Genomic DNA, 24330 nt, shown 5'->3' on the forward strand with positions numbered 1-24330 from the left:
ACAGTATAGTACTGTTTACGTTTCATTGCTCACAATACAAGGGGGATTTGCATTACAGTGTGGGGGCATTCCCTGCATTGTGTCACAGCTGACGTGTCTTATTTGCATAACATTCGACTTTTACATGTTTTCAGCATTTGCGGGTCACATTACTCATCATGTGATGATGTGGCAAGGGAAAATACTATACTACACTCTTAAAGGAGAACCTCACATCATATCACACATTTTACTCAACTCAGCGACAATTATTTACATGATGTCACACATGTCACACATGTCACACATACACAGTATATTCATCTTCCTTTACATTACACAATGCTTGTAATGTGACACGCATCTTTAAACGTTCATGTACATCTGTATTCTCATGTTTACATATACTTTTGGGTCCTCCCTATTTTCATGACGTCACTTATTGGACGCTCAATCACATTGCATGTTTACATTGTAACCGTTGCATTACAAGCACTTCAACCTAACTTATACACACATGTACAGTAATTCATCATTGGGACACCTTGTAAACTCATTCTATACCAACTATCCTCCTTACACAAATGCATGCATATGCACACGACTATTCATTGTTGCCAACATGTCACAATAACATGGATAATTACACATGTTACACAAAACTTTTCCCACGTCAATCTCAGCCTTTTTGTCTCATTACATGACTGACTCTTGCGTTCACAAGTGTTACATGCATTGCACATGCAACTATTTATTTGCAAGCAATCTTTGTACAAAGCTTCACGTCACATCATTGCCAAATATCATCATTCCCTGCAGAATACACACAACAAATACTTAGAACAACAAGTGCACACAGCTTGCCACAGAAGTACTTTATTATGTTAATGTAACACCTTGCATTTTACTATGTCACCTGACATCATCACATACCTATTTAAAGGACGCACATTACCTGCTCATTCACAGCTACTCATTTCAAAATGTTGCGAATGTTTAGGAGACGGAGGAACATTCTTTTCTATGACATGCTTGATGATGAAGACAATCATATAGGGCAAGGGAGGGACACACCGAGGGACAGTGACAGTGACGCGGATACGACAGGGACAGGGAGAGGGACAGGCCGAGGGACAGGTAGAGGGACAGGAGATCAGAGGAGAAGACAGAGGAGACAACTTGTGCCTCGTCCGCGTCTGTACAGGGAGAGAACCCTGTTAGATGGGATGAGTGAGGAGGAGATTGTAAGTCGCTATCGTTTGAGTTCAGCAGCAATCTTAGCTCTTTATCAGGAGATAAGGGGGGATTTAGATTTTTTCACAGCCAGAGGTCGTGCAGTCCCTGGGCTTGTTAAAATGCTGTGCTCATTACATTATCTTGCTTCCGCGTCATACCAGACAACTGTGGGCATAGTGGGCGGGGTCTCGCAATCTACATTCTCGCGGGCCTTGACCCAGTTTCTCTATGCACTCAATAGACGCGCTAGGAATTATATTCATTTTCCTACAGAGGCAACAGAGTGGCTGGAAGTCAGGACTGGCTTTTATAATATAGCAGGGATACCATCTGTGCTGGGTGCAATCGATTGCACACATGTTGCTTTGATTGCACCTAGTCAGAGTGAGCATGTGTACCGCAATCGGAAGCACTACCATTCACTCAATGTACAGGTGGTATGTGATGCCACGATGAGGATAATGCATGTGGTACCCAAGTTCCCTGGTTCCAGTCACGATTCCTCTATCCTGAGGAACTCTTCAGTCTTCCATGCGTTCGAAGAGGGACATTTTGAACCTGGTTGGCTGCTGGGTGAGTACATATTTACATGTTCTAACACAAAACACATGTTGATTTAGGAATGTTGGCATTGTACAATTTGATCACTAATGTCAGCTTATGTGTGCTCCATTCATTATAGGTGACTCAGGATACGGAATTAGGCCGTGGCTCTTGACTCCGGTGCTAAACCCTCAAACTGAAGCAGAGGACAGGTACAATGCAGCCCATATATCTACAAGATCTGTTATAGAGAGGACATTTGGCCTACTCAAGACCAGGTTTAGGTGTCTGGACAGAACTGGTGGGGCTCTTCTATACAAGCCTCAAAAAGTGTCTGATATTATCCTTGCCTGTTGCATTTTGCACAATGTTGCACTCAGGCACAATGTACAGTCAGACCTAGCTGAGGCTTTGGTAGACGAGCATCCCACCCATGTAGCTGCTGAAAATGAACAAACAGCCAGTGGTGGCCAGACACGACAGAATCTCATCAATTCATTTTTTTCTTGTAAGTACAAACTCATATGTTCCTAGTACTACTTTTATAGTTTAATTATGTTATATTAACAATAATGTTTCTTTATATAACCTTCTGTTAGGACACAGATGAATATGGGTTGCACACCTTTCTTTTCTCTGCTGTGTGCACAAAGGGATGTGGCACCGGTATGTTATTGTTGCACAGGTTATATAATCCCTCTTCAATTGTACTTTAGTTGTGTGTATGTGAATACAACTTGGGTAACAAAGCACTAATATTTTAGCATTGTGTTATTCCTTATGCTAAGACAAAACACATATTATGCCCATAATCATTCATGCTTCTAGTATGCTTACATACAATGTTATTGGTGCAGTGTAACATGTACATCCATATGATGTGTACACCAGGCTCATTTACATTTTGAATGTCATGAAATATACATGGTGTTGTACATTTAACACCAAATACACACTTTGCTGTGTTGTTTACGGTACTGAAGATGGCATGTCAATGTTTGCAATTTATATATTGTTCCTTTGCATTATAGGTATATCTCCAGTATGACTGATCATGGTATGTATATTTGCTGACATCTCTCATAAGATGTGGCTACCTCAATCTTCCTATAATTATTGGAACTAAAAACCCAACATATTGGTTTAAACACAAATGTTACATATATGTACTTTCTGTATCATGTATATGCATTTAGCTACTCTTGAGCTTTCATGTGCATTGTATTACAAAATGATTACTCACATTTCATCACATTTTATGTATGTTTCCTTATAATTTCCATTAATGTAATATAGAGGTGGTTGGAGAAAAGGGGATAACTGTACTTATTTGTTTACTTACGGGAGCACATTCATCACTAGCATAGACACACTTTTTAAGACAACTGTTTGTGTCTCTATCAATTGGTGTAGGATCCATGTATAACACCGACAAATGATAACACCAGCTTTATTATGGTAGCTTATATCATCATATTGACTATACTATGTATTTCGAAACGATTAATAAACACAGTAAACTATAGTTAGTTAGGTTAATGAAATATACACAGAAACGTACTTCATAACATGATGGTGATGTCATATTCAGAACATCATGCATTGGAGGGGACCATAACATCTGGCCAGTAACATTATTTGCTACAGTCCCAAACCATTTTATCTACATACCCATGTAACAAGAGATTTTAAAAATAAATGGCTACTTGGTTGTAAGTGTCCTTTACATTGGGAGAAGGAGTGGCTCAGTGAGTAAAGACACACACTGGCACTGATAGTTTGAAGCAGGGGAGTCTGGTTCAATTCCCGGTGTGGGCTCCTTGTGACCTTGGCCAAGTCACTTTATCTCCCTGTGCCTCATGCGGCAAAAAAACATTTGTACGTTCCACGGGCCAGGGACCTCAGGCTGAAACATGTGTCTGTAAATCGCTGCGTACAACTAGCAGCCCTATACATGAACATGCTCATATTATTATTATTATTGTTACATAGTTTCGACAGTCATACGTTCCATTACATATTAGAATACACAAATGTGTTAGCAGAGTGGGAATGGTTGTTATATATAAAACACACCATGTCATAAAATGTTAGTAGTCATTAAAGAACACTCAATAAAAATTCATGAGGCACTCTTTTGCAACATCATTATGTTAATTAAGTGCTTATGCAATATAGGCATAAGGGTATCACATTTTTAATTGTTTGTTAATAAGCGCTGCAAGCAATATAAAATTAGTTCCATATGTAGTATAGTAGTCGGTGGCTCCTCCTCACAATCATCTCATATAAAGGTAGACTCTTCTGAAATCATACATTGATCCGATTGTATCTTCCCCGACATCTCTGAAATACAGCAAACACATGATGGTCAAAGATGGCACCTTACTAGATATGCATCCGTGACAACGCGTTACGCAGCTCTATATGATTGTGTAGATACACACGTCAGTCACTTATATGTTAGAAGTAAAACTGTTCATCAGTATGTAATGTTTCTTTAAATTTGTAGCAGGCATAACTATGTATAAGAAGTGAACGTTGCCTGTATACTGAAAGATGTGCGCGCACATCTTTGTGTGCGCACGCACTTCACGCTTGGCTCCACTAACTGTTAGCGCATGCGCAAAACAAAGCGTACGTTGTGCGTTCAATACATGTTGAAAATACCAGTAAACATAACATCTTTATTTCAAATACAATGAAGACGAAACTACATTCGTTCTAAACGAGTACATCTGTATTCTTTTTAAACAGACGTGTTTGAACAGAAAGCACGGCCGATAACACAATGCGCAAATGCAATACGTGTGACGTCATGTTAAGCCAGCGTGAAACGCACGCTAACACTCCTCCCACTCAATTAACATTCGGCTAACGCCCAGGGTACGCCTACAAACACTGAGCCGCACGCATCACACACTGCAGTTACCGTTACTATAACAAAACATGACAGCCAATAGGCTTTGAGGCGCGCACGTCGCTTGGGGGCGGGACTTACATCACTAATCCTTTTTAAGGACGCCTTGGCCCATGACAAGGGTCCCACGTCATACGTGGTGGACCCGGTTTTCAATGTTGTAGATGTTGCATGATAACAAAACAGGTATGTGTTAGAGTAATGGTAAAATGTTGCTAATATGTTTAAAGGGATAGGAAAGTACGTATATTTATTCCGTCAGCAATGTGTACTACTCTTTCAGGTCCTACTATATTGTATTAGGAAACAATTTGTTTGTGATCGCTACATGTTATGCAGTCTGCAATGTTACGCTGTATCCACGCATTGAAAGTGAAAATGGTGGTTACAAAAAAAAAAAAAATTTAAACGCAGAGTCAACGCATAACGATTGTTATATTTACCATTCTTCTAGAATTAACTCTTCGCCTGGCTGCAACTGGTCGCTCCAGAAATGCAAGCCATTTTCATCCACGCTTAACCCAACCGCTGAATCCAGTATGGCACATATCTCCTCCAGGATGCGCTCATAGGAATCGCCACTGCTTTCTTCAAATAATTGGTCGGGAGGTAGGTTCATTTCTTCCGGTTCCCATTCCAATGCAATTTCAGCTGAAAGGCTTGGTACATAATCATAGTACTTTTGTTCTTGTACAATGTGGGTTTCAGGAATGGAGGCTGCAGATATTGCAGCACGTATCGATTCAAACGGATCAGTAGTAGCGGATACATTGCTATTGCCATTAGGAATAAATATGCCTTTCACGACAATATAAGTGCCGTCTTTCAGGATAAATTGTTTTTCCGGGGCAATCTTCCAGAAACCATAGGTGTGTTGTAGCTTATCCTGGTCACGTTCAAAAAAGTCATTACTTGATAAAGTGAATCTTATTGAGGAATTAAAATTCCGTGCATGCTTACGGTCTTGGTAATAAGGATATTTTGCTCGAATGAAATCATCGATTTGGCGTGTGCTTGCTTTCTGTCCGCGACTGTTCAAGATGGCTTCACAGATCATGTACTTATACCCTAAAAGGGGATTAATATTGTTAACGAATTCATCAGCCATGTCTGAGTAGCACAAAAGCTGTGTGCAGGTCTGTGTTATTTGCTCATCAAAATGAATGTGCTGAATGGCTAACAAACTCCTGTTTTTCCTTGTCAAGGTCAACAAAAGTAACTACTTTGACTCCTTATTTCAAACGCCAATTGGATTTGGTTGTCTAATTGGGTTAACAGTTGTGGTTCGTGATATGGGACTGTGGGAGAAACATTTCTCCTTCTTTTATCTCGTTTGTGAAAAACATCCCTAGACTGTGAATGCGTTCACATAGTGTTTTTTTGAAAACTAACAAAGGCCAGTGTGTGAAAATATTTCTTAGCCAGGCATATCAGTAAAAACACACCTGCAAAAAGAAATGTTTTTTCCCCGCTTACATTTCTGTGTGTATGTGAAAGTCTGGTTAACTCCCTGTCTGCATGAGTTTAAATACGTGTGTATATATATATATATATATATATATATATATATATATATATATATATATATATATATATATAAATATATCTCTTATAAAAATATATATATATTTATATATAATAATTTTTTTTTTTTTATATTGCAGGAGTACACACAACATTGATGGCATTAAGTATACCTTGTATGAAACCTATTTAAATGGTGAGAAACATGATTGAATTAAGTAATAAACATTTGTTTAAGCACAATACTGTTAGAGTCTCATACTTAGGATATTTCTCAAACATTAGGCCTGTATTATTAAAATAGTGTGCTTTCACAAGGAAGCATGAAGTGTATTAGTTTGTGTATACCAGTTTATATAGTACTATATATATATATATATATATATATATATATATATATATATATATACACACACACATATATACATATATATATATATATACACATATATATATATATATACACATATATACATATATATATATACACATATATACATATATATATATACACATATATACATATATATATATATATATATATACACACACTCACACTCACACTCACTCAGTGTGTGTGTGTGTGTGTGTGTGTGTGTGTGTATATATATTATTATACATTCTGAGATGTTATAGAAACGAACACACAACTGATTAAAGGACAAAATTACAATGGCCAAGCAAGGCAAAGGTAAGTAATAATTTACACATAATCCTGCTGTACACGTACAAGAAAGATGTTTGCACTTACTTAGGTGTTTTAATAATTGCATGTGACTAATATGCATATGCAATTCTTACATCAATTAACACACCCAAATGCAATGTTTTGCTGCAAAGTCAATGGCAGCTTCTCTAAACTTAGCAACTGGCTCCTGGTGGACCATTACTGAACAGACGATTACAACATAAATATTTATAACACAATTAATTATGAGTGTTAACATTTCCAAACCTTCACGTGTACAAGAACATAGTTGAAAGTTTGGAAACAACACAGTCTTCAGCATACATACAATAGTAATTAGATAATCTGAAGTCAACAAAACAAGGCCAAACACATATTTTCTGAATTATAACATTTATTTTTTTTGTTCCTTTTGCGAGCGAGTAACAGGCCTGCTTGTTGTCTCTTGAATTTTCCTTTTTCTTTTGCCACCAACTTTAGGCACAACAGAGCCACTTTGAGTGGCCTCTGGCACTTCACGGGCAGGGCTTGTGGCCAGTGACTGTTCACCTACAGGGCTTGTGGCCAGTGACTCACCTACAGGGCTTGTGGGCAGTGATTCACCTACAGGGCTTGTGGCCAGTGACTCACCTACATGGCTTGTGGCCAGTGACTCACCTACAGGGCTTGTGGGCAGTGATTCACCTACAGGGCTTTTGGGCAGCGACTCACCTACAGGGCTTTTGGGTAGTGACTGTTCACGGACAGGGCTTGTGCCCAGTGACACATGTGAGCAAGTTGGTAGACACTGCACAAGTGATGGTTGGTCTGTTTCATGTGTGTCTTTTGTTGTTTTTGACCAAAAACTGGTCAGTAGTAACTGCTTGTATTTTGTTTTTGTGGGCTCCTTTGTAGGTGTCAGCTGCTGATTTTGTACAGATGGCAGTGGTAGTATGTCGTCAGGAACCTGCACAGCAATGTCTGCTACTTGACCGGTAACATTTGGGCCTGGTGAATGAATATCAGATGAATGTGGTGAAAACTGACCTGCATGAACAGATCCTGGCTGGGAGGTGTTGAATTGTGGTACATTAGTCATTCTCCAGTAATTAGCTTGTGTTTGCTGAACAACTAATGCTTCGAATGAGGTGTTGATTTTTTGCAACTGTTTAGGCACTTCAATGAAGACTCTGTGGAGATGTGCCAATTGTGATACTGTTTCTTCCTGCAGTCCAATCATCCTTTCCAGCACTGTCATCATGTCTGAATGGCGACGATTTTCTGCGTCCACTATTTTTCCCTCTGAAGCTACAATTGCATCGTATGTGGAAGTTGATGGACGATTTGGCGGTACAACAGTTTCTATTGGCACCTCTTCATGGTCACATGATTGTATTTCAGTCTCTTCTGTGGCGTCATCCTCATCATACTCATCATCCTCATCACCATGATGTTCTAAAAAGAAATGTACACATTATTAAATGGCATGTTAATGTATGCTGTGTTACTATGTAATTGTACTGTGTCCTAAGTAACACCTAACATGTTAGCATACGTTTTATAACCTCATTAAAAACTACCTTGACTTACGAATAATGTTTGGACTCAGTATGAAATATGAATGAATGAAAAGTTGCTCTAAACTCAGAAGTCCTACATGATAATTAACATCACTAACACAATACATGTTGCCTTACACTTAATTTTCACTGACACTAAGTAATCCTATTTAAAGAAGATGTGCAAAACAAATAATGCACATGACAACATAACATATAGAAGAGCACATATTATATGGCCAGCAAATGATACACTCACCTTCTAGTAGTGTTGAGCTGGCTGACCCAGGTGAAGACACTTGTTCCATCTCAGGTGACACATGTCCTCCAGGGGCAACTATATATAACAATAACATAAGTTTTACATTTACATGTGTAAATATTGAACAAACACTTATTGTATGTTCTGTATTTATGATTAACTAACAACATCAGTTCCTTAACCGAAAATGTGTGTGTGAAAGTGAACATAAATAGTTGTAATAACAATGTACATGCCTGTGTACTTAGAAGTTTTGAGTTCCCTAACATACAACATACTATGTTTCTGCAGTAATGCGTGAGGATAAATAGATTAAATGAGTACATAAAAATCATATGTTGTGTAGTGATATCAGTATCATAATGTACATAACCATTGTGAATGGTCATCTCATGATAGTTATCATGAAGGTGGTCATATTGCAAAAAGTGTTATTTTTGGTAGAGGATATGTGTGGTACATTAATCGAAGATGTGGCACACCTGAATGTGGCTGTGACTCAACAAGACAACACATGCAGTGTGTGATAATGTGTCTTTCATAGTAGTTCAACTATAGATATGAGTGAACTAATGTGTGACGTACGCTTTGATAAGTAATGAGTTGTTGGGGCATTTAGTAGCTAGAGTTAAGCTTTCCAATGAGTGTGATTAACTTCAGTTGTGCTATTCAGGTTGTAAGAAAGGTATTCCCTTCCCCAAAAAGCCTAATCAGCCACACCTTTCAATGACTTGAAACAGGTGCAAATGGTGTGAACTAAGTTGACCGTGAAATGAGGCTGTAATTAGTGTGTGTGCTGAACCCCACCCCCTCTGTTGAAGTGTATGCTGTGATGAGATATTAATTGCAGCTGCTTTAACACAATGGTAGATGAGCTAAGTAGTCATCTGCAGTGTTTAAGTTATGAAAACAATGACATAACATATGATACGTGTGCCTCATTATGCTGTCTGTATATGACATAAAGCAAAAATGGACCTTTTCTTAAGCAACTATAGATGTGTTAGTGCCAGTGATGTTTGTAGGCCGTTACATGCAATTTCTTTGATGCATGCTTAAAATAGGCAGTAATGTCATGTTTGTCGGAGTAAAATCAATAAAATACACAATAATATGATACATATTTCTGTTCTGTACCTGTAGCTACTAATAATTTCTCATGAACATGTGTTACACGTGTACTACCCTGTTGTTCCCCATCTTCGCCCACCATCAATTGCTTCCACTGCAGCTATGCATTTTGGGAATTCACATGTAAATGAGCACGCAATGGCACGTGCTATATTAGTTACTGCTTTTAGTAGGACTACTACATATATGTCTATTTTGAGATATATATATACAGAATCAGACATATACATATATAGATGCAGGTATGCTTATATTGTGAAGACAGTATAAAAAGCAGTGTAACTATGCAAAATAACTGTAAGCAACGACACGCCTAGTACAGTAATATTTATCACCTGCTGGAAATTGTGACGGATAAATTCCAATGTCACGGTCACCAGCCAAGCCTTCCACGACGACGGTAAGTAATTTTGGCCGAAGCAGCTCCTCCAATGGAGTCAATATGAGACGTTGTGGTGTGGGCCCACCTCCAGTGCCAGTAGCATGCACGCGTTGGTCTTGTATTTTCTTTTTCAATTTGGACCTAATATCATCAAATCTTTTCCGACAATGATACTTGTCCCTGACACGATTCCCACAGGCATTGACACCAATGACTATTGTGTCCCACATTTCTTTTTTGCTTGCTGCACTTGTCCGCCCTTGAAAAACATATAAAAGATATGAGGTAAATGAATAATAATATAAGCACCAGTTTCCTACACTGCTAGCTGTTCCAAGTGATAGCAAACATGCTGTTTTATGTGTAATATGTGCAGCACATGAGCATTCACTACTAAACCTATACATGTAAGCAAGCTTGCATTCATATTGTATGCAGTTATGGCAAATTGACCGCCTGTGTTTATTTGTCCTTGTAAGGCATGATAAAAAGCTGTGTTTCCACACTAATGAACATAGAAAGATATTGTGTACCCATATTTGCATATGAACAAAACTCAGATGACCTAGGATCACATGTATTTGAATAATAAATGTAAAGTTACACTTACCTACTAAATGTCCATATATACTGTCATAGTGCTCCAGAATGCCAGTGACAAGAGCCCTATTTTCCTGGTCATTGAAGCGAGGATTACGTGGCTTCTCCACACGTTTTTTCCGAGCAGGTTTAGGGTCAGAGCTTGGCTGGTGCTGACTGGACTCTCCTTCTTCCAATGGAAGAGCCTCCAAAAGCTGGCCACCAGCAAGCACGCCACCACCATCCACCCCATCAGCAACTGCGCCACCAGCAGCACTCCCAGCACCAGCACTCCCACTCCTAGCACCAGCACTCCCACTCCTAGCACCAGCACTCACACTCCTAGCACCAGCACTCACACTCCTAGCACCAGCACTCACACTCCTAGCACCAGCACTCACACTCCTAGCACCAGCACTCCCACTCCCAGCAACAGCACTCCCACTCCCAGCAACAGCACTCCCACTCCCAGCAACAGCACTCCCACTCCCAGCAACAGCACTCCCATTCCCAGCAACAGCACTCCCATTCCCAGCAACAGCACTCCCATTCCCAGCAACAGCACTCCCACTCCCAGCAACAGCACTCCCACTCCCAGCAACACCACTCGGTGCACCAGCAACATCACTCCCCTGAACAGTACGTTCACTCCGACGCGTACTCCCACGAGTAGCACTCCCACTCCCACCAGCATCACTCTTCCCACGCTTTGCGGGCATACTTCCAGCACTCACAAAAAACAGACAAGAAATGTACAGGCAATCACACGACCCACTTCCACATATAAAACAAGACAAAGATGTAAACAAAACAACAATGGACAAAGCTCACCCAATACACAACAAGTCTCTCAGTCAATATGCAAATGTTCAATCGTCCAGCTCTGTGCGTCTCTCTCTCTCTCTCACTCCCAACAACACAGAGAATGATTAGCAGTACACGTTGCCTTTAAATATGGCGCGCAATCAAAAACATGCTTGTTTCGCCTGATTCAGCAAGATTTGTGATTGTGCAACCTAACAGCACCCCGCCACGCACGCCGATACACCTGTGTGTGATCGGCTCATCATCGTGAGAGTGGGCGGATTTGTTTTCGGGTTGATTTTGAATGTATTCGGCACTTACTGCATACGGAGAGGGAAAAACGCCAATAACATGACTAATCGATAAGCTTGCCGATTTCACATAATCGTCGCTTACTGCATGAGGCCCCTAATCACATCTTTTGGGTTTAAATATCACCTCTATGCTGACGACACACAAATTTACCTTTCAACCCCTGACCTTACACCTGCTATACAGACCAAAGTTTCTGAATGCCTTTCTGGAATATCATCCTGGATGGCCATCCGCCGACTGAAACTTAATATGGCAAAAACAGAGCTCCTTATTCTTCCTCCCAAACCTGGCCTACTACCTCCTTCCACATTACTATTGGAAATACGATCATTCACCCAGTAGCCCAAGCACGCTGCCTAGTGGTTACACTTGATTCCTCTCTCATTCTCCTCTCATATTCAAAACGTTTCTAAAACCTGTCGCTTTTTCCTCCGCAATATCACAAAGATACGCCCTTTCCTCTGTTACTCGACTGCTAAAACTCTGACTCAGGCCCTCATTCTCTCCCGTCTTGATTACTGTAACCTCCTGCTGTCCGGCCTTCCTACCTCTCACCTGTCTCCCCTACAATCTATCCTAAACGCTGCTGCCAGAATCACTCTACTCTTTCCTAAATCTGTCTCCGCATCTCTCCTCCTGAAATCTCTCTCCTGGTTTCCTATCAAATCCCGCATCTCGCACTCAATTCTCCTCCTCACTTTTAAAGCTTTACACTCTTCTGCCCCTCCTTATGTCTCAGCCTAATTTCTCGCTGTGCACCATCCCGACTCTTGCGTTCTTCTCAAGGATGTCTTCTCTCTACCCCTTTGTATTTAAAGCCCTTTCCCGCCTTAAACCTTTCTCACTTTCTGCCCCACCACTTATTTTATTCAAAAAGGCAGGATTGACGTTTCGGTCCCTAGATGGGGGTCCATGTAGGGACCGAAACACCAATCATGCCTTTTTGTGGCGGGTTTGTCTGCGCCGAACCCCTGTGGTGATTTGGTGGCGGCAAATCGTCCACAAACCGAATTTCCTATTCCGTTCACAGACTGCAGCACAAAGTTAGACGGTGGCCATTATGTTAGTCACACAATCAGGATTTTAGAGATTTATAACAGGAGCACCAAACGATTGCCAGTTTAGATAAAAATGTAGAATTATACATTATCACAAGATTTACATGTACAAATAAGAAATAAAAAAAATGGGAAAATTTAGTATTTAAATTGCTTTAACCACCACATTAAACTGTGGTTACTGAAGCTGGGCCGGGGAAGATTGCAGGGCCAGTCGCAGCAATGGCAGCACCGTCAAGCTGGCCCTGTTATACTCACGGTCACGTTAATGCCTTTATAGCTGCAGACCAAGCAATATCTTAAGTGTGGGTTTTTAAAATAAATCAGATCAGTACTATGAGACAATACTTGGAACATTTTTTTTAAACAACTCTGAATGACATTTTTAAAGTATTATATTGTAACAAGCATTTGTTTCTATAGCAGCCATTTAGTCACATCCCCTTCCTCTTCTGAAACAGGCTCTGGCACACCTCTTTTTGAGCCCTGCCCTCTCTCTAGCAGTGCACCAATTGTATCTAGTGACTGCCTGGTCACATGATCTTCCCCACAGAACTTTGCATCTTTGGTCCTCTTCTGCTTCACCGACAGCCATTTAGTGAACCCTTGAGCCGAATCTTTGCCGATCGATCACAGGAGAACGGATTGATTGGCAACTTAGCTAATTACATATCATTGTGTGGATTGTATTGAAGCACATATTAAAGGGGGGGGGGGGGAGAAAAGGCAGCTTGGACGGCTGCTTTAATCTATTCAGGGGTGTCAACAGTACAGCAACAGAGGGGGTTCATTTGCATTTTAAAAATACCTGGCCTGTCTCCTTGTGAGGTTACCTGGGTCAATATTGTCTTTGCATTAATAGGCCAATAAAAATTGGGTCAACAGATTTTGAAAACTAAAAACCAGGACACATTAAAAGATTTATAAAACAAATGACCACTTAAAAATAATTATAGTGGTATTTGTCTAATCGCGTCCCCATTTATGCAGTATTATTGATTTTACTCAGAGTACAGTACATTACTGAATTACATATCACCACCGGTAATTAGTTTACCAATATATTTAAACCGTTTACTCTCTGATATTATCAATCACATAAAAACAATGTTTATTTTTAGTTTTATAGGGAATCCAAACAGGGAAAAGCTATCAAAAAAACAAAACGTGGGACGTTTAAACAATTTTGAGAAAATGGTCGTAACATTTAATGAAAATCCAGGATGTACGGTCACCCTAGTGTTACTGCATGTGTCAAACTCGTAAAGTGTATTAAATCATTTCATTTGCCACATGCCCACATTTTTTAAACTGAATTAATAAAATAAATGTAAGTCTTGACATATACAGACGTGAACTTGCACCCAGCCCTGTTCAACCAATCACTGAGGTTCTTGCCGCCTTGACCTATGATGTCATGCAGGAAGTGAGGTCAGCCTGTGGGACCCTGTATGTAGGCAGTGAACTCCTTGTGGAACTAATCTACATGTTGGGTAGTTGCTCTATAATTCAGCTCTGCAGTGGTCTCCAACTACTTAGTATGGCTAGGACTAGCTGCATATTTTATTTGTATATATTACTGCCATTAGGGACAGATTTCCATTGACCCTAACCCTTCCACTGCTGGATCTATCCAGTTTCTGGGACACCCCACTGCAGAGCGCTTTAGACTGGGGGTGTTTTACCAAGAAGAGCCACAGAACTGAAAGCAACCGGAAGCCTACAGCACAAGAGTTCCCGTTCTACGCGTCTGTATGTTTGTGTTTCCAGCCATGTCGTATTTTGTATCGGGCAACAACTGGATCAGTGCATCTGTAGTTCGTCTCATCGTGAAATCCCATCAGAGACCATAGTCTCCAGGACCCCACTGCTGAGGTTTTCCTGTCAGTTATACTTTAGCAAGATGGGTAATTTGGAAGGCTCTTCACAGCCTACACGTCACATCCATGTTTGCCATCATTACTTCAGGAGTCGCCCACATTTAAATTCTCCTTTGGAAATACCTACATTTGGCACATTACTGCATCAACGCACAAACCGAACACTTTGTTTCATTCGCCACCAGCACCAAGAGTTAATCTGAGCCCAAGCAGCAAAGTAACGCTGTTCTGAATTTAAGACTACATCTCAACTGTACTGTTGAGTTTATGAACTATTTGGGGTAATGTTATTGTTTTGTGTTCAATAAAGATTGGTAAAGGAAACTAGATGACAATGTTGTGTGGGTTTAGTGTGTACAACCTTTCCCACATTCTATTACTGGAATTATTTGCCCAATAATTATACAAGTTGTGTGTTACTAAATTATTTGTTACTGTGTGAGCATTACTAGTACGCCTACTTGGAAGAGCGAGGGAGAGGGTGGTACTTCATCTGTTTGGAGGGGACAAATCGCCACCAGCTGAACTCTACAATTAAAGAACCCTGGTATCTTACAACACTACCTGGAAGAGGCAGCACTGAGACACTGGCAGGGAGCGGGAGGAGGCAGCACTGAGACACTGGCAGGGAGGAGGCAGCACTGAGACACTGGCAGGGAGCGGGAGCGAGGAGGCAGCACTGAGACACTGGCAGGGAGCGGGAGGGAGGAGGCAGCACTGAGACACTGGCAGGGAGCGGGAGGAGGCAGCACTGAGACACTGGCAGGGAAGAGGCAGCACTGAGACACTGGCAGGGAGCGGGAGGAAGGAGGCAGCACAGACACTGGCAGGGAGCGGGAGGGAGGAGGCAGCACTGAGACACTGGCAGGGAGCGGGAGGAGGCAGCACTGAGACACTGGCAGGGAGTGGGAGGGAGGAGGCAACACTGAGACACTGGCAGGGAGCGGGAGGGAGGAGGCAGCACTGAGACACTGGCAGGGAGCGGGAGGGAGGAGGCAGCACTGAGACACTGGCAGGGAGCGGGAGGGAGGAGGCAGCACTGAGACACTGGCAGGGAGCGGGAGGGAGGAGGCAGCACTGAGACACTGGCAGGGAGCGGGAGGGAGGAGGCAGCACTGAGACACTGGCAGGGAGCGGGAGGGAGGAGGCAGCACTGAGACACTGTGGCAGGGAGCGGGAGGGAGGAGGCAGCACTGAGACACTGGCAAGGAGCGGGAGGAGGCAGCACTGAGACACTGGCAGGGAGCGGGAGGGAGGAGGCAGCACTGACACACTGGCAGGGAGCAGGATCACACAATGCCTTTATTTAAGACGGATCCTCTTATCTTTAGAAATAGCACAGTTACATTCAGAATACAGTTCCTTCTCCATATCCACCCCGGCAGGAATTAGACGTGTGCTTGTCCCACCACCTCAGAACGGACAACACTGCAGACATCCGTAAATATAGTTTTAATTCTGTACAAAACAAATTTCACGTTTACAAAAATAGACACAAAACCCTGTGCCCCTCCCCCACTTACTGACGCCCTGTAAGTGCACGGACGTCTCTTCCCTCTGTGATTGTGCTGCTCAGTTAGACCCTGCATAGAACATAGAAAGCCCTCCTTTACAAGTGCTTAAAAATCTTTAGTGCACAAAGTGTGTTTATTGTTTTAAAATAAAAAAGTACACTGAAATTTTTGGAAATAATAGAATCCTAGTAGCGGAGCTGTGGGGGCCGATGCCTGGGACTTTCTGGAGTACTTCACATGGGACTAGCCCGGAGAAGACCCTGCGGACAGAGAACGTGTTCAGATGTAAACTACCTCCCACAAAACACTAGCACTTAAATTCTGAATTACTCACAAAATTCTCCCCCTCACTTTTATGGCCATACACTCTTCTGCCCCTCCCTACATCTCAGCCCTAATTTCTCGCTACGTACCTGCCAGACCTGCGTTCTGCTCAAAAATGTCTTCCATCTACCCCTAGAGACCTCTCCGCCTTATTGATGGTCCCATATCCATGGAATGGCCTTCCCCTCATTCAACTAGCACCCTCGCTCTCCACCTTTCTTAAAAACACAGCTCTTTAACAAAGCATATGTCCAATTCTACACATCTCTGATGCACGGACCTAGACCCCTTGCAGACACACCAGAACACCCTACCACGGTGTCTAACGTCTCCCCACTTAGATTGTAAGCTCTTCGGGGTAGGGACTCTTTTTCCTAATGTTACTTTTATATCTGAAGCGCTTATTCTCATTATGTGTTATATTATTGTCACGTGTATTACTGCTGTGACGCGCTATGTACCTGGATGGCGCTATATACAGATATACATATACACTTTGACCAGTGTCCCTTAAAGAAATGTCACCGACATGACCTTTCTAGCCAAGTGGCAGTGTATGTAGCACCACCTCTTCCATAATATGGACCCAAACAGAAAGGTGTAGTAGTTTGAGTAAACAGCGGAGTTGTAGGGTCACTTCCAGCACTGACTTTACTCCTCACACACAGCACCTCAGGGCTCATCGAGGCTAGGCAGCGCCACATGCCTTCACCCACCCTCAAAGCACCAAGGCCCGAGCACTGCAGATAACTTGCCCAAGTAAGCACTAGATGGTTAAAAAGGAGTCATCCGCACAGAAACCCTCTTTCAACACCCAAGCATCTTACCCTCCTGCAGACTGCCAAGTCGCTGCTGCACCACCTCCAGGTGCCGGATATACTCGGTGAGTGAGTGCTCGGGGTCCTGAGTGGAGCACCGAGATCGTTCTGGAGTGAGGACGGGAGTGTGAACGAGTCTGAGGAACCAAAAATAAACGTATCACGCTCCCCAGTCACCTTCCTGTGCTATTGCTACGGCCATGGCGATGAACCATCCTGTTACTAACCTGTTGCGAGACCAGTAGGCTGGCTTCGGAGAGAGGTTGCTGACGGCGACAGGGCTGGAGTGGTGGCATGAGGTGACGTCCCGAGTCGGAGGGGACTTTAGCAGGATGCTGCTCAGCTGCTGCTGACGTAAAACATCTGTCCTGCTCACTGGCCCTGAAAGAGCAAGCAGCGCATCAGAGGGACTATAGGAGGACAGCAGAAATTATCCCAGAAAGACAGTGGAGTTACACAGGAGCAGGCAGGAATCCAGCAGTGACACAGATTAAGAAACAGTGCACTTTAGATGTACATATATAACTACATGAGTGTGTATTAAATACACACCCACCCATTGCCAACAGAGGTCCTAATGTGGATACATTTGCAATGAGTTACTTGGAATAAGCACTTGTAGTGAATCTGAGGAGCTCTCATGGCTGGATGTTTGCAGCAGTCAGCTGGACCAATGCAGCCAAATGAAAAGTGCATACTAAGATTTCACAGGGACATCACAAAGGGTACACCGCCCCCCCCCCCCCCCCCACCTACCTGCAGAGTCCCAGTTCAGATAAATAGATTTACCTTGCAGAAGAGCAGCAGAACTCTGCATTACAGGTTCCCGAACACCTCCTTTCCTGCTTATTTTGTGCCATTTCTTCACTAAAAACTTTAACCTGGGGTGAAGAGACAAGAGGCATAAAATCAGACAGGTGCTTAGCTACTCTTCACGCTTAGGCCATTTACCTGGATTCAGCAATATTGTAAAACAGCCAGGGTGCCTGTGTGAGGCCCAGAGCACACATCACTAGATCTTGCTTCCCCCCCCCCTCCTCCGGCACATGAACCCCCGTGCCCACAAAGCCACTGAATCCCTCTGTGAGCCCCCCTGCACACATCAATGTTCATTTCTCTGTACCTGGAGATGGCTATAATAGCTCTCACAGCTGATCGGAACTTGGTCAGGCCGGGATTGTGTGGGCTTGTGCGAGCCTGTAGGTCTGCGGGCGATGGGTACACGCCCATGTGGGCGATCAGGGACAGCGTGGCCTTCTCACAGGCGTGGAACCCGCCCAGCAAGAGCAGCAGATATTTCTTCTGATACACCAGGGCCTTGCGGAAGCTCTCAGCTTTCAGGTACTTCCTGTAGAGACGCTGCATCTGTGGAGGGGATATTGAGGGAGGATGCGTGAGACAAAAAAGGGACAGATGTGGGGCAGAGGTAAAGATGGGAGAGGCCTCTTCACCTTTGAGTTGTTCACGTCGGTCACAGGCCTGTTCTCGATCTCAGAGGTCACCTTGGCCAGCTCCGACTCTGCATGTTTCAGTGCGTGCTGTAAGAGACGCCTCTCCCGGAGCCACGCTGCTCGTTCTACCTCTAACGCGGAGTCCACAGCATTGACAGAGTGCAGCTGAGAGCAGCAGCAAGAGGGCACATGGTTATTCACCTCAGCAAACGTGAAATTCTTTACAACTCAATATGCGGGTTTGTCTTACTATGCAACTTCAACACCCACTATTGTGATATGTTAACAGCACTAGGTTGGCTGTCCCTCGAGTCCAGGTGCAACATACAGCTTTCCTGTCTCACCTTCAAATACTTTCTAGACAAGTTACCCAATTGTGAGAGCAGGCTTCTCACCCCTACCTGTACCCAGCACATCTCATTAAATCCCCCTAAAGAAACCAGCTTATAGTCCCACGGTTCAATAAAGAATCCGCTCCCTCTTCCTTCTCGTACCGATGCGCCGCGCCACCCCCCCCCCCCACTGCTGGAGCTATTCACCAGAGTCCCTCAAATCCGCTTCCTGTCCAAGATCTCTCAAGATTTCGTCTGGTTTCCTATTCTAAACAGGTTTGTAACAAACGAACGTTGTCTACTTTACTTTGTGCCCAGGACATACCGGAAAACGCGCGGTAACTTAACGTATCCTTTTACCTGGTAAAATATTTTACAAACAAAACATTTCAAATGCAGACTGCTCTGTACATCCAAAAGCTATCCTCGTTTCTTACCCCATGTATCAGACAGACTGTATCGGGAGGTGGTGACTAGCCTGAGGTCACAAACGGGGTCTCACTTACAGTAACGTGCCCTCACTCCAAAGCCCCATTTAGATCCACAAGGTGCGCTTTACCTGCTCCCCGGCCTTGCCTCTGTGAGGGGGCTGCTGCAGGCTCTGGCTCAGTTTGGCCAGTTGGTTCTTCAGCTCCAGTTTCTCCTCAGTCAGTGCAGTCACAGACTTCAGGAGCTCTCCGTTCTCACCAAGCAGCACGTCCATCAGACTGGACGAGGACTGTGCCGGTGGCTATAGGAGAAAGAGAGTGTAGTGGTCAGGTGATGGGGAGACAGACTGCTCAGTCAGAGGGTCAGTTCGACGTAGGACCAGAGTGAATGAACTGCAGTAATGGGTAACAATGAAATGCAGACAATAGATCAAATCGCACAGCACTGCAGTCATCCCCAAGCAAGCATTGCGACCCACTTATCACTCCCAGAGACACTCACCTGTACAAACCCTTTCTGTATATCAGACCTCAACTCTGACAGAGTGTTAAGCAGGGACGTCACCGCCTCCTCCCCCGGGCAGCCTGCCAGCGTCCTGCAAAAGAGACGGAGTCAGCAGATTCTCGTGGCTATGTGGTAACCTCTCTGCAGCTCGGGTGCTCCTCCTCCTGCTCACCTGTCAGTCCCGTTATGCACCCATTCTTTCACCCGCAGTACAGTGTGCAGCAGCTGCTGCCAAACCTTCTCCAGCCTCTGCACGTGCACCGCAGATGGGCTGACCTCGGACGGGTTTCTGGCAGGACTGAATGAGTCGATCCGGAGACGGCCCTTGCGGGAGGCGAGCGCACGCTCTTGTTCCTCCAGGTCCGCCAGCATGTGCTGCAGCTCCTGGATACGACGCTGATCCTGCTGGTGCTGCATTTCCAGGTCCTGGGTTCGGACACCAAAATTAGCTCTGGGTACAGGGAGACCCCTTTGCAACTTCTACAACCCCCCCCCCCTTGTTTACCCAATACAGTCTATACTAAAGAGCAGATATTCCTAGTGAGTTTATAATGGGCAATACAAATCACTCGGTGCTGGGTCCTACTGGCTCTATAAGCTCTGCATGTTTGCAGATTGGTTGGTCCAATAAAAATTATTACAACACGGGACTCTCCTCGGGGTGGTACATTCTTTAAGAACCTCCAAGGCTGCCCTTCTAATTGCCTGGGTGAAGTTACACTGCTGTACAAACTCAGCATTTCATTTAAGTGGTTTATGTATAGCCCTCACACTGATCCCATAGGAGATCGGTCTGTGCAGAGGAAAGCCCCTGTCAGTTTGAAACCAAAGAACTCACTTGTATCCGCCGCTCCCTCTCCTGCTCCTTCTCTCGCTTGTTCTCCGCTTGCTGCTCTCTGCTCCTCTCGTTCTCTCTCTGTCCTGCCCAGCTCCTCTCCTGCTCCTGAAGTAACAGCAGCCGTGCTTGATACTGGTCACGTTCTGTCTGCAGGCGGCTCTCACGCTCTCTCTGCTGCTCCAGGGTGCCGTCCATGTGTTGCTTCTGGCTCTGCAGGGACTCCAGCATGGCACGCAGCTTGGTGCAGGACTCCCGCTCTTTTTGGGTCTCCTCACGGCTGGCCAGTACCTCTGCCTCCAGCTGTCGCTTGGCATGGATGGCTTGGTGCTGTGTCTTCTCCATCATGACAGCCAGGTCCCTGGACCGACGCCTCTCCTCCTCCAACTCAGTCTGCAGAGCCAGTAGCAGGTTGTGCAACTGCAGTCGTTCCTGCTCCTTCCTGGACAGCTCCTGGCTGTGCCGATGCCCGAGCTGCTCCTGCATGTCTCGCTCATGGTTTAAAGAGCTGGACAGACTCAGCGAGTGCAGCCTCTCGTTCTCCAGCTGCTGCTCGGCCTCTGACAGTTTGCTGTGCTCCTGGGTGAGCAGAGCCTGGCAGCGAGACTGCTCGATTTGAATCTCTTTCCTGAGGTTACTGCTGCTGGTCTGCTCGTGAGTCAAGGCCACGGAAAGCTGGTTATACTGTGCACGCTGCTCCTCCAGGGATGCAGACCGCTCCTGACAGGAGGGCAAAGCAAGAGTGTCATTATGCAAAGCAGGGAACAGGGGGGCGGCTGCAGACTAGCACCATTACTGCACAAAGAAGCGGTAACTGACCCTTCTTCACTGGATGCATTTGTCAGGCAGCAAAGGGGACCCAGGACAAGCTGGGTTATAAACAAACTACATCATTGGGACACTAAGGGGTAAATACCTCAGACACAGGTCATATTCCTTCCTAAACAGTCTTACCTGGAGAGTTTGCTCCATCTGTTCCTGTCTCTGCTGTACAAGCATTTTCTCCTCTTCCTCCTTCTCCATCCTGTGCTTTTCCTGCTCCCGCTGGCTTTGCAAGGTCTGCGTACACACAGACACCGCCTGCTCTGTGCTCTCCAGCTCGCCTCTATAAATGAACAACACTCGTTATGCCTGGACAGCAGAGGACGAGTCTTAACTGAACCCCTCTCCACAAGCCCCAATGATAGAGTGAGCAAGGCAGCCCAGGGCGAGTCAGGACTGCAGGGGGAGACAGGGGAGAGGCGCAAGGACAACCAAGGGAGGCAAAAGCAAGAGAGTGAAGTGAGAGGGAGAGCAGCGCAGGGGAAGATCAGCACACACTGCATCACACCTCAGCCTGGATATTTCCATCTGAAGTTCCTTCTGTAGTTTCAGGAGTTTCTCCTGCTCCAACCTGCTCTCCTCCACTTCAGTGCCGAGTTGGCAGACCGAGCTCTGCTCCGCCAGCAGGTGTCTGCGCTGCTCGGATGCTCGTTCCTGCTCTCGCGATAGGGAGGCCTTCAGGTCTGCGCCGATGGAGGCTTCCTGCTGCAGCTTGAACTCCAACAGCTCAACTGCACCAGGTAGGAATACAGACTATAAGTGTTGCATGTCACCCACATGCTCCGAACACACACTGCGGGATATACATATTAAGCACAGGGATAAGGGCACACCTGGCATACAGGAAACATGTCCATGTCTAGGTGTGGTGGAAGGTAGAGGTCAGTACAAGCTAATCGGGGGAAATGAGTGGAGTAGCACTTTGTGCAAGTAGGTTAAGAGAAAGGCGGAGACAGTGTAGTAAAGCCTAATGCAATGCTTTGTAGTTGGAGAAAGAGGTGCAGGCGCAAATAACAATACTTAAACGTGCACAATTAATAAATGAACATAAAGTTCAAAGTGAGTGGTGATATAAACGAAAAACTGATGCTGTCTTTGGTAGAAAGTGCAGCTCCCAAACAGGACTCAAACCCAGTCCAGACAGTAATGGCAGGAAAATAAGGGCGCAAATTTCATCCAGAGACATAAAGGAAATAAACAATAGTGCAACACAATCTGACGTAGAATCGGATAATTGTGTGAATGTGAAACGCACGCGCTCCCCGTGACAATCAGGCAGTGGGGTTATATAGAGTAACCAACTCAGAACAACATCAAGGTAGAGGTTTCATACATCCAGAAACGGTTTTCCATATGGTCAGGAGAAGAGAGGGAGGAGAATCCCACATAGAGGAGACACAGCAAATATAGTGAAGATTTGCTGTAATAAATATAAAATACAAAATACTACACTTACATAAGTGTCTTTGAGGTAAGCATTCAGACCACCCTGGGTCAAAGCGCTGGAAATGGACAGCAGCGCTCCCAAACAGCAATCCCAAATCCTGCTACACGGCCGATAAGCCCTTGGGGGGAGGGGGGGGCACATTCATTTGCTGCTGGTGGACTTCAGCCGAGATTTGGTTCCAGGTATCCAGCCCAGTGACTGCTTATCGGCCGTGTAGCAGGATCAGGGATTGCTGTTTGGGAGCGCTGCTGCCCATTTCCAGCGCTTTGACCCAGGGTGGTCTGAATGCTTACCTCAAAGACACTTATGTAAGTGTAGTATTTTGTGTTTTATATTTATTACAGCAAATCTTCACTATATTTGCTGTGTCTCCTCTATGTGGGATTCTTCTCCTGACCATATGGAAAACCGTTTCTGGATGTATGAAACCGCTACCTTGATGTTGTTCTGAGTTGGTTACTCTATATAACCCCACTGCCTGATTGTCACGGGGAGCGCGTGCGTTTCACATTCACACAATTATCCGATTCTATGTCAGATTGTGAATACGGTGTTGCACGATTGTTGTTACTTATTTCCTTTATGTCTCTGGATGAAATCTGCGCCCTGATTTTCCTGCCAATGCTTTGTAGTTACATGCTTCATGGCTTCAAGACGTCGGCTTTACAAAGATCCAAGTTACGGATCTCAACGTCCATTTTGTTTCAATAAACCTCGTCTATTTTTGGAACACACCCCTGGAGTGCTGCTCTTTGCTCCCCTTATAAGGAGAGTTGCCCCTTATACTGAGTGCGCCTTTGGCGTTGGGTGTACATCCGAGGCAATAACTTTATGCAAGTCAAGGGAGTGCACCTTTTTCTTCAATTTATACGACATTGACAAAAAGCTCCAGAGACGTGTGAATAGCTTAAAAAAAAAGGTGTGAGGGACCTGTAACATTTAACTTCAAGCAGCACGTCATATGAGCGCAATAACCTGCCCTACTGACTCCGTCAGCTGAACAGTTTAGATATGC

The 24330-nt window shown here is 44.3% G+C and overlaps 1 protein-coding gene and 1 long non-coding RNA gene across 2 annotated transcripts in view; one reads left to right on the forward strand and one right to left on the reverse strand.

The window, feature by feature from the left end:
* Positions 1 to 5130: 5130 nt before the first annotated feature.
* On the forward strand, positions 5131 to 8092 carry LOC142498494 (uncharacterized). The gene is made up of 3 exons (XR_012802441.1): positions 5131 to 5287; positions 6343 to 6398; positions 7785 to 8092. It is a non-coding gene; the product is annotated as an uncharacterized LOC142498494 (long non-coding RNA).
* Positions 8093 to 16275: 8183 nt separating this feature from the next.
* Positions 16276 to 24330, reverse strand: part of PCNT (pericentrin) — a 41539-nt gene continuing 33484 nt past the window's right edge. Inside the window, exons 43-54 of the mRNA XM_075607388.1 lie at positions 22377 to 22599; positions 22001 to 22151; positions 21050 to 21766; positions 20384 to 20637; positions 20209 to 20302; positions 19838 to 20008; positions 18947 to 19111; positions 18619 to 18860; positions 18285 to 18376; positions 17723 to 17876; positions 17505 to 17632; positions 16276 to 16613 (exon numbers count right to left, since the gene is read on the reverse strand). Of these exons, the coding sequence (XP_075463503.1) occupies positions 16597 to 16613; positions 17505 to 17632; positions 17723 to 17876; positions 18285 to 18376; positions 18619 to 18860; positions 18947 to 19111; positions 19838 to 20008; positions 20209 to 20302; positions 20384 to 20637; positions 21050 to 21766; positions 22001 to 22151; positions 22377 to 22599 (2408 nt within the window). The 3' untranslated portion in view covers positions 16276 to 16596. The remainder of the gene's footprint in view (positions 16614 to 17504; positions 17633 to 17722; positions 17877 to 18284; positions 18377 to 18618; positions 18861 to 18946; positions 19112 to 19837; positions 20009 to 20208; positions 20303 to 20383; positions 20638 to 21049; positions 21767 to 22000; positions 22152 to 22376; positions 22600 to 24330) is intronic.

The sequence above is a fragment of the Ascaphus truei genome, chromosome 7, assembly GCF_040206685.1.
Source record: "Ascaphus truei isolate aAscTru1 chromosome 7, aAscTru1.hap1, whole genome shotgun sequence".
Lineage (NCBI taxonomy): Eukaryota > Metazoa > Chordata > Amphibia > Anura > Ascaphidae > Ascaphus > Ascaphus truei.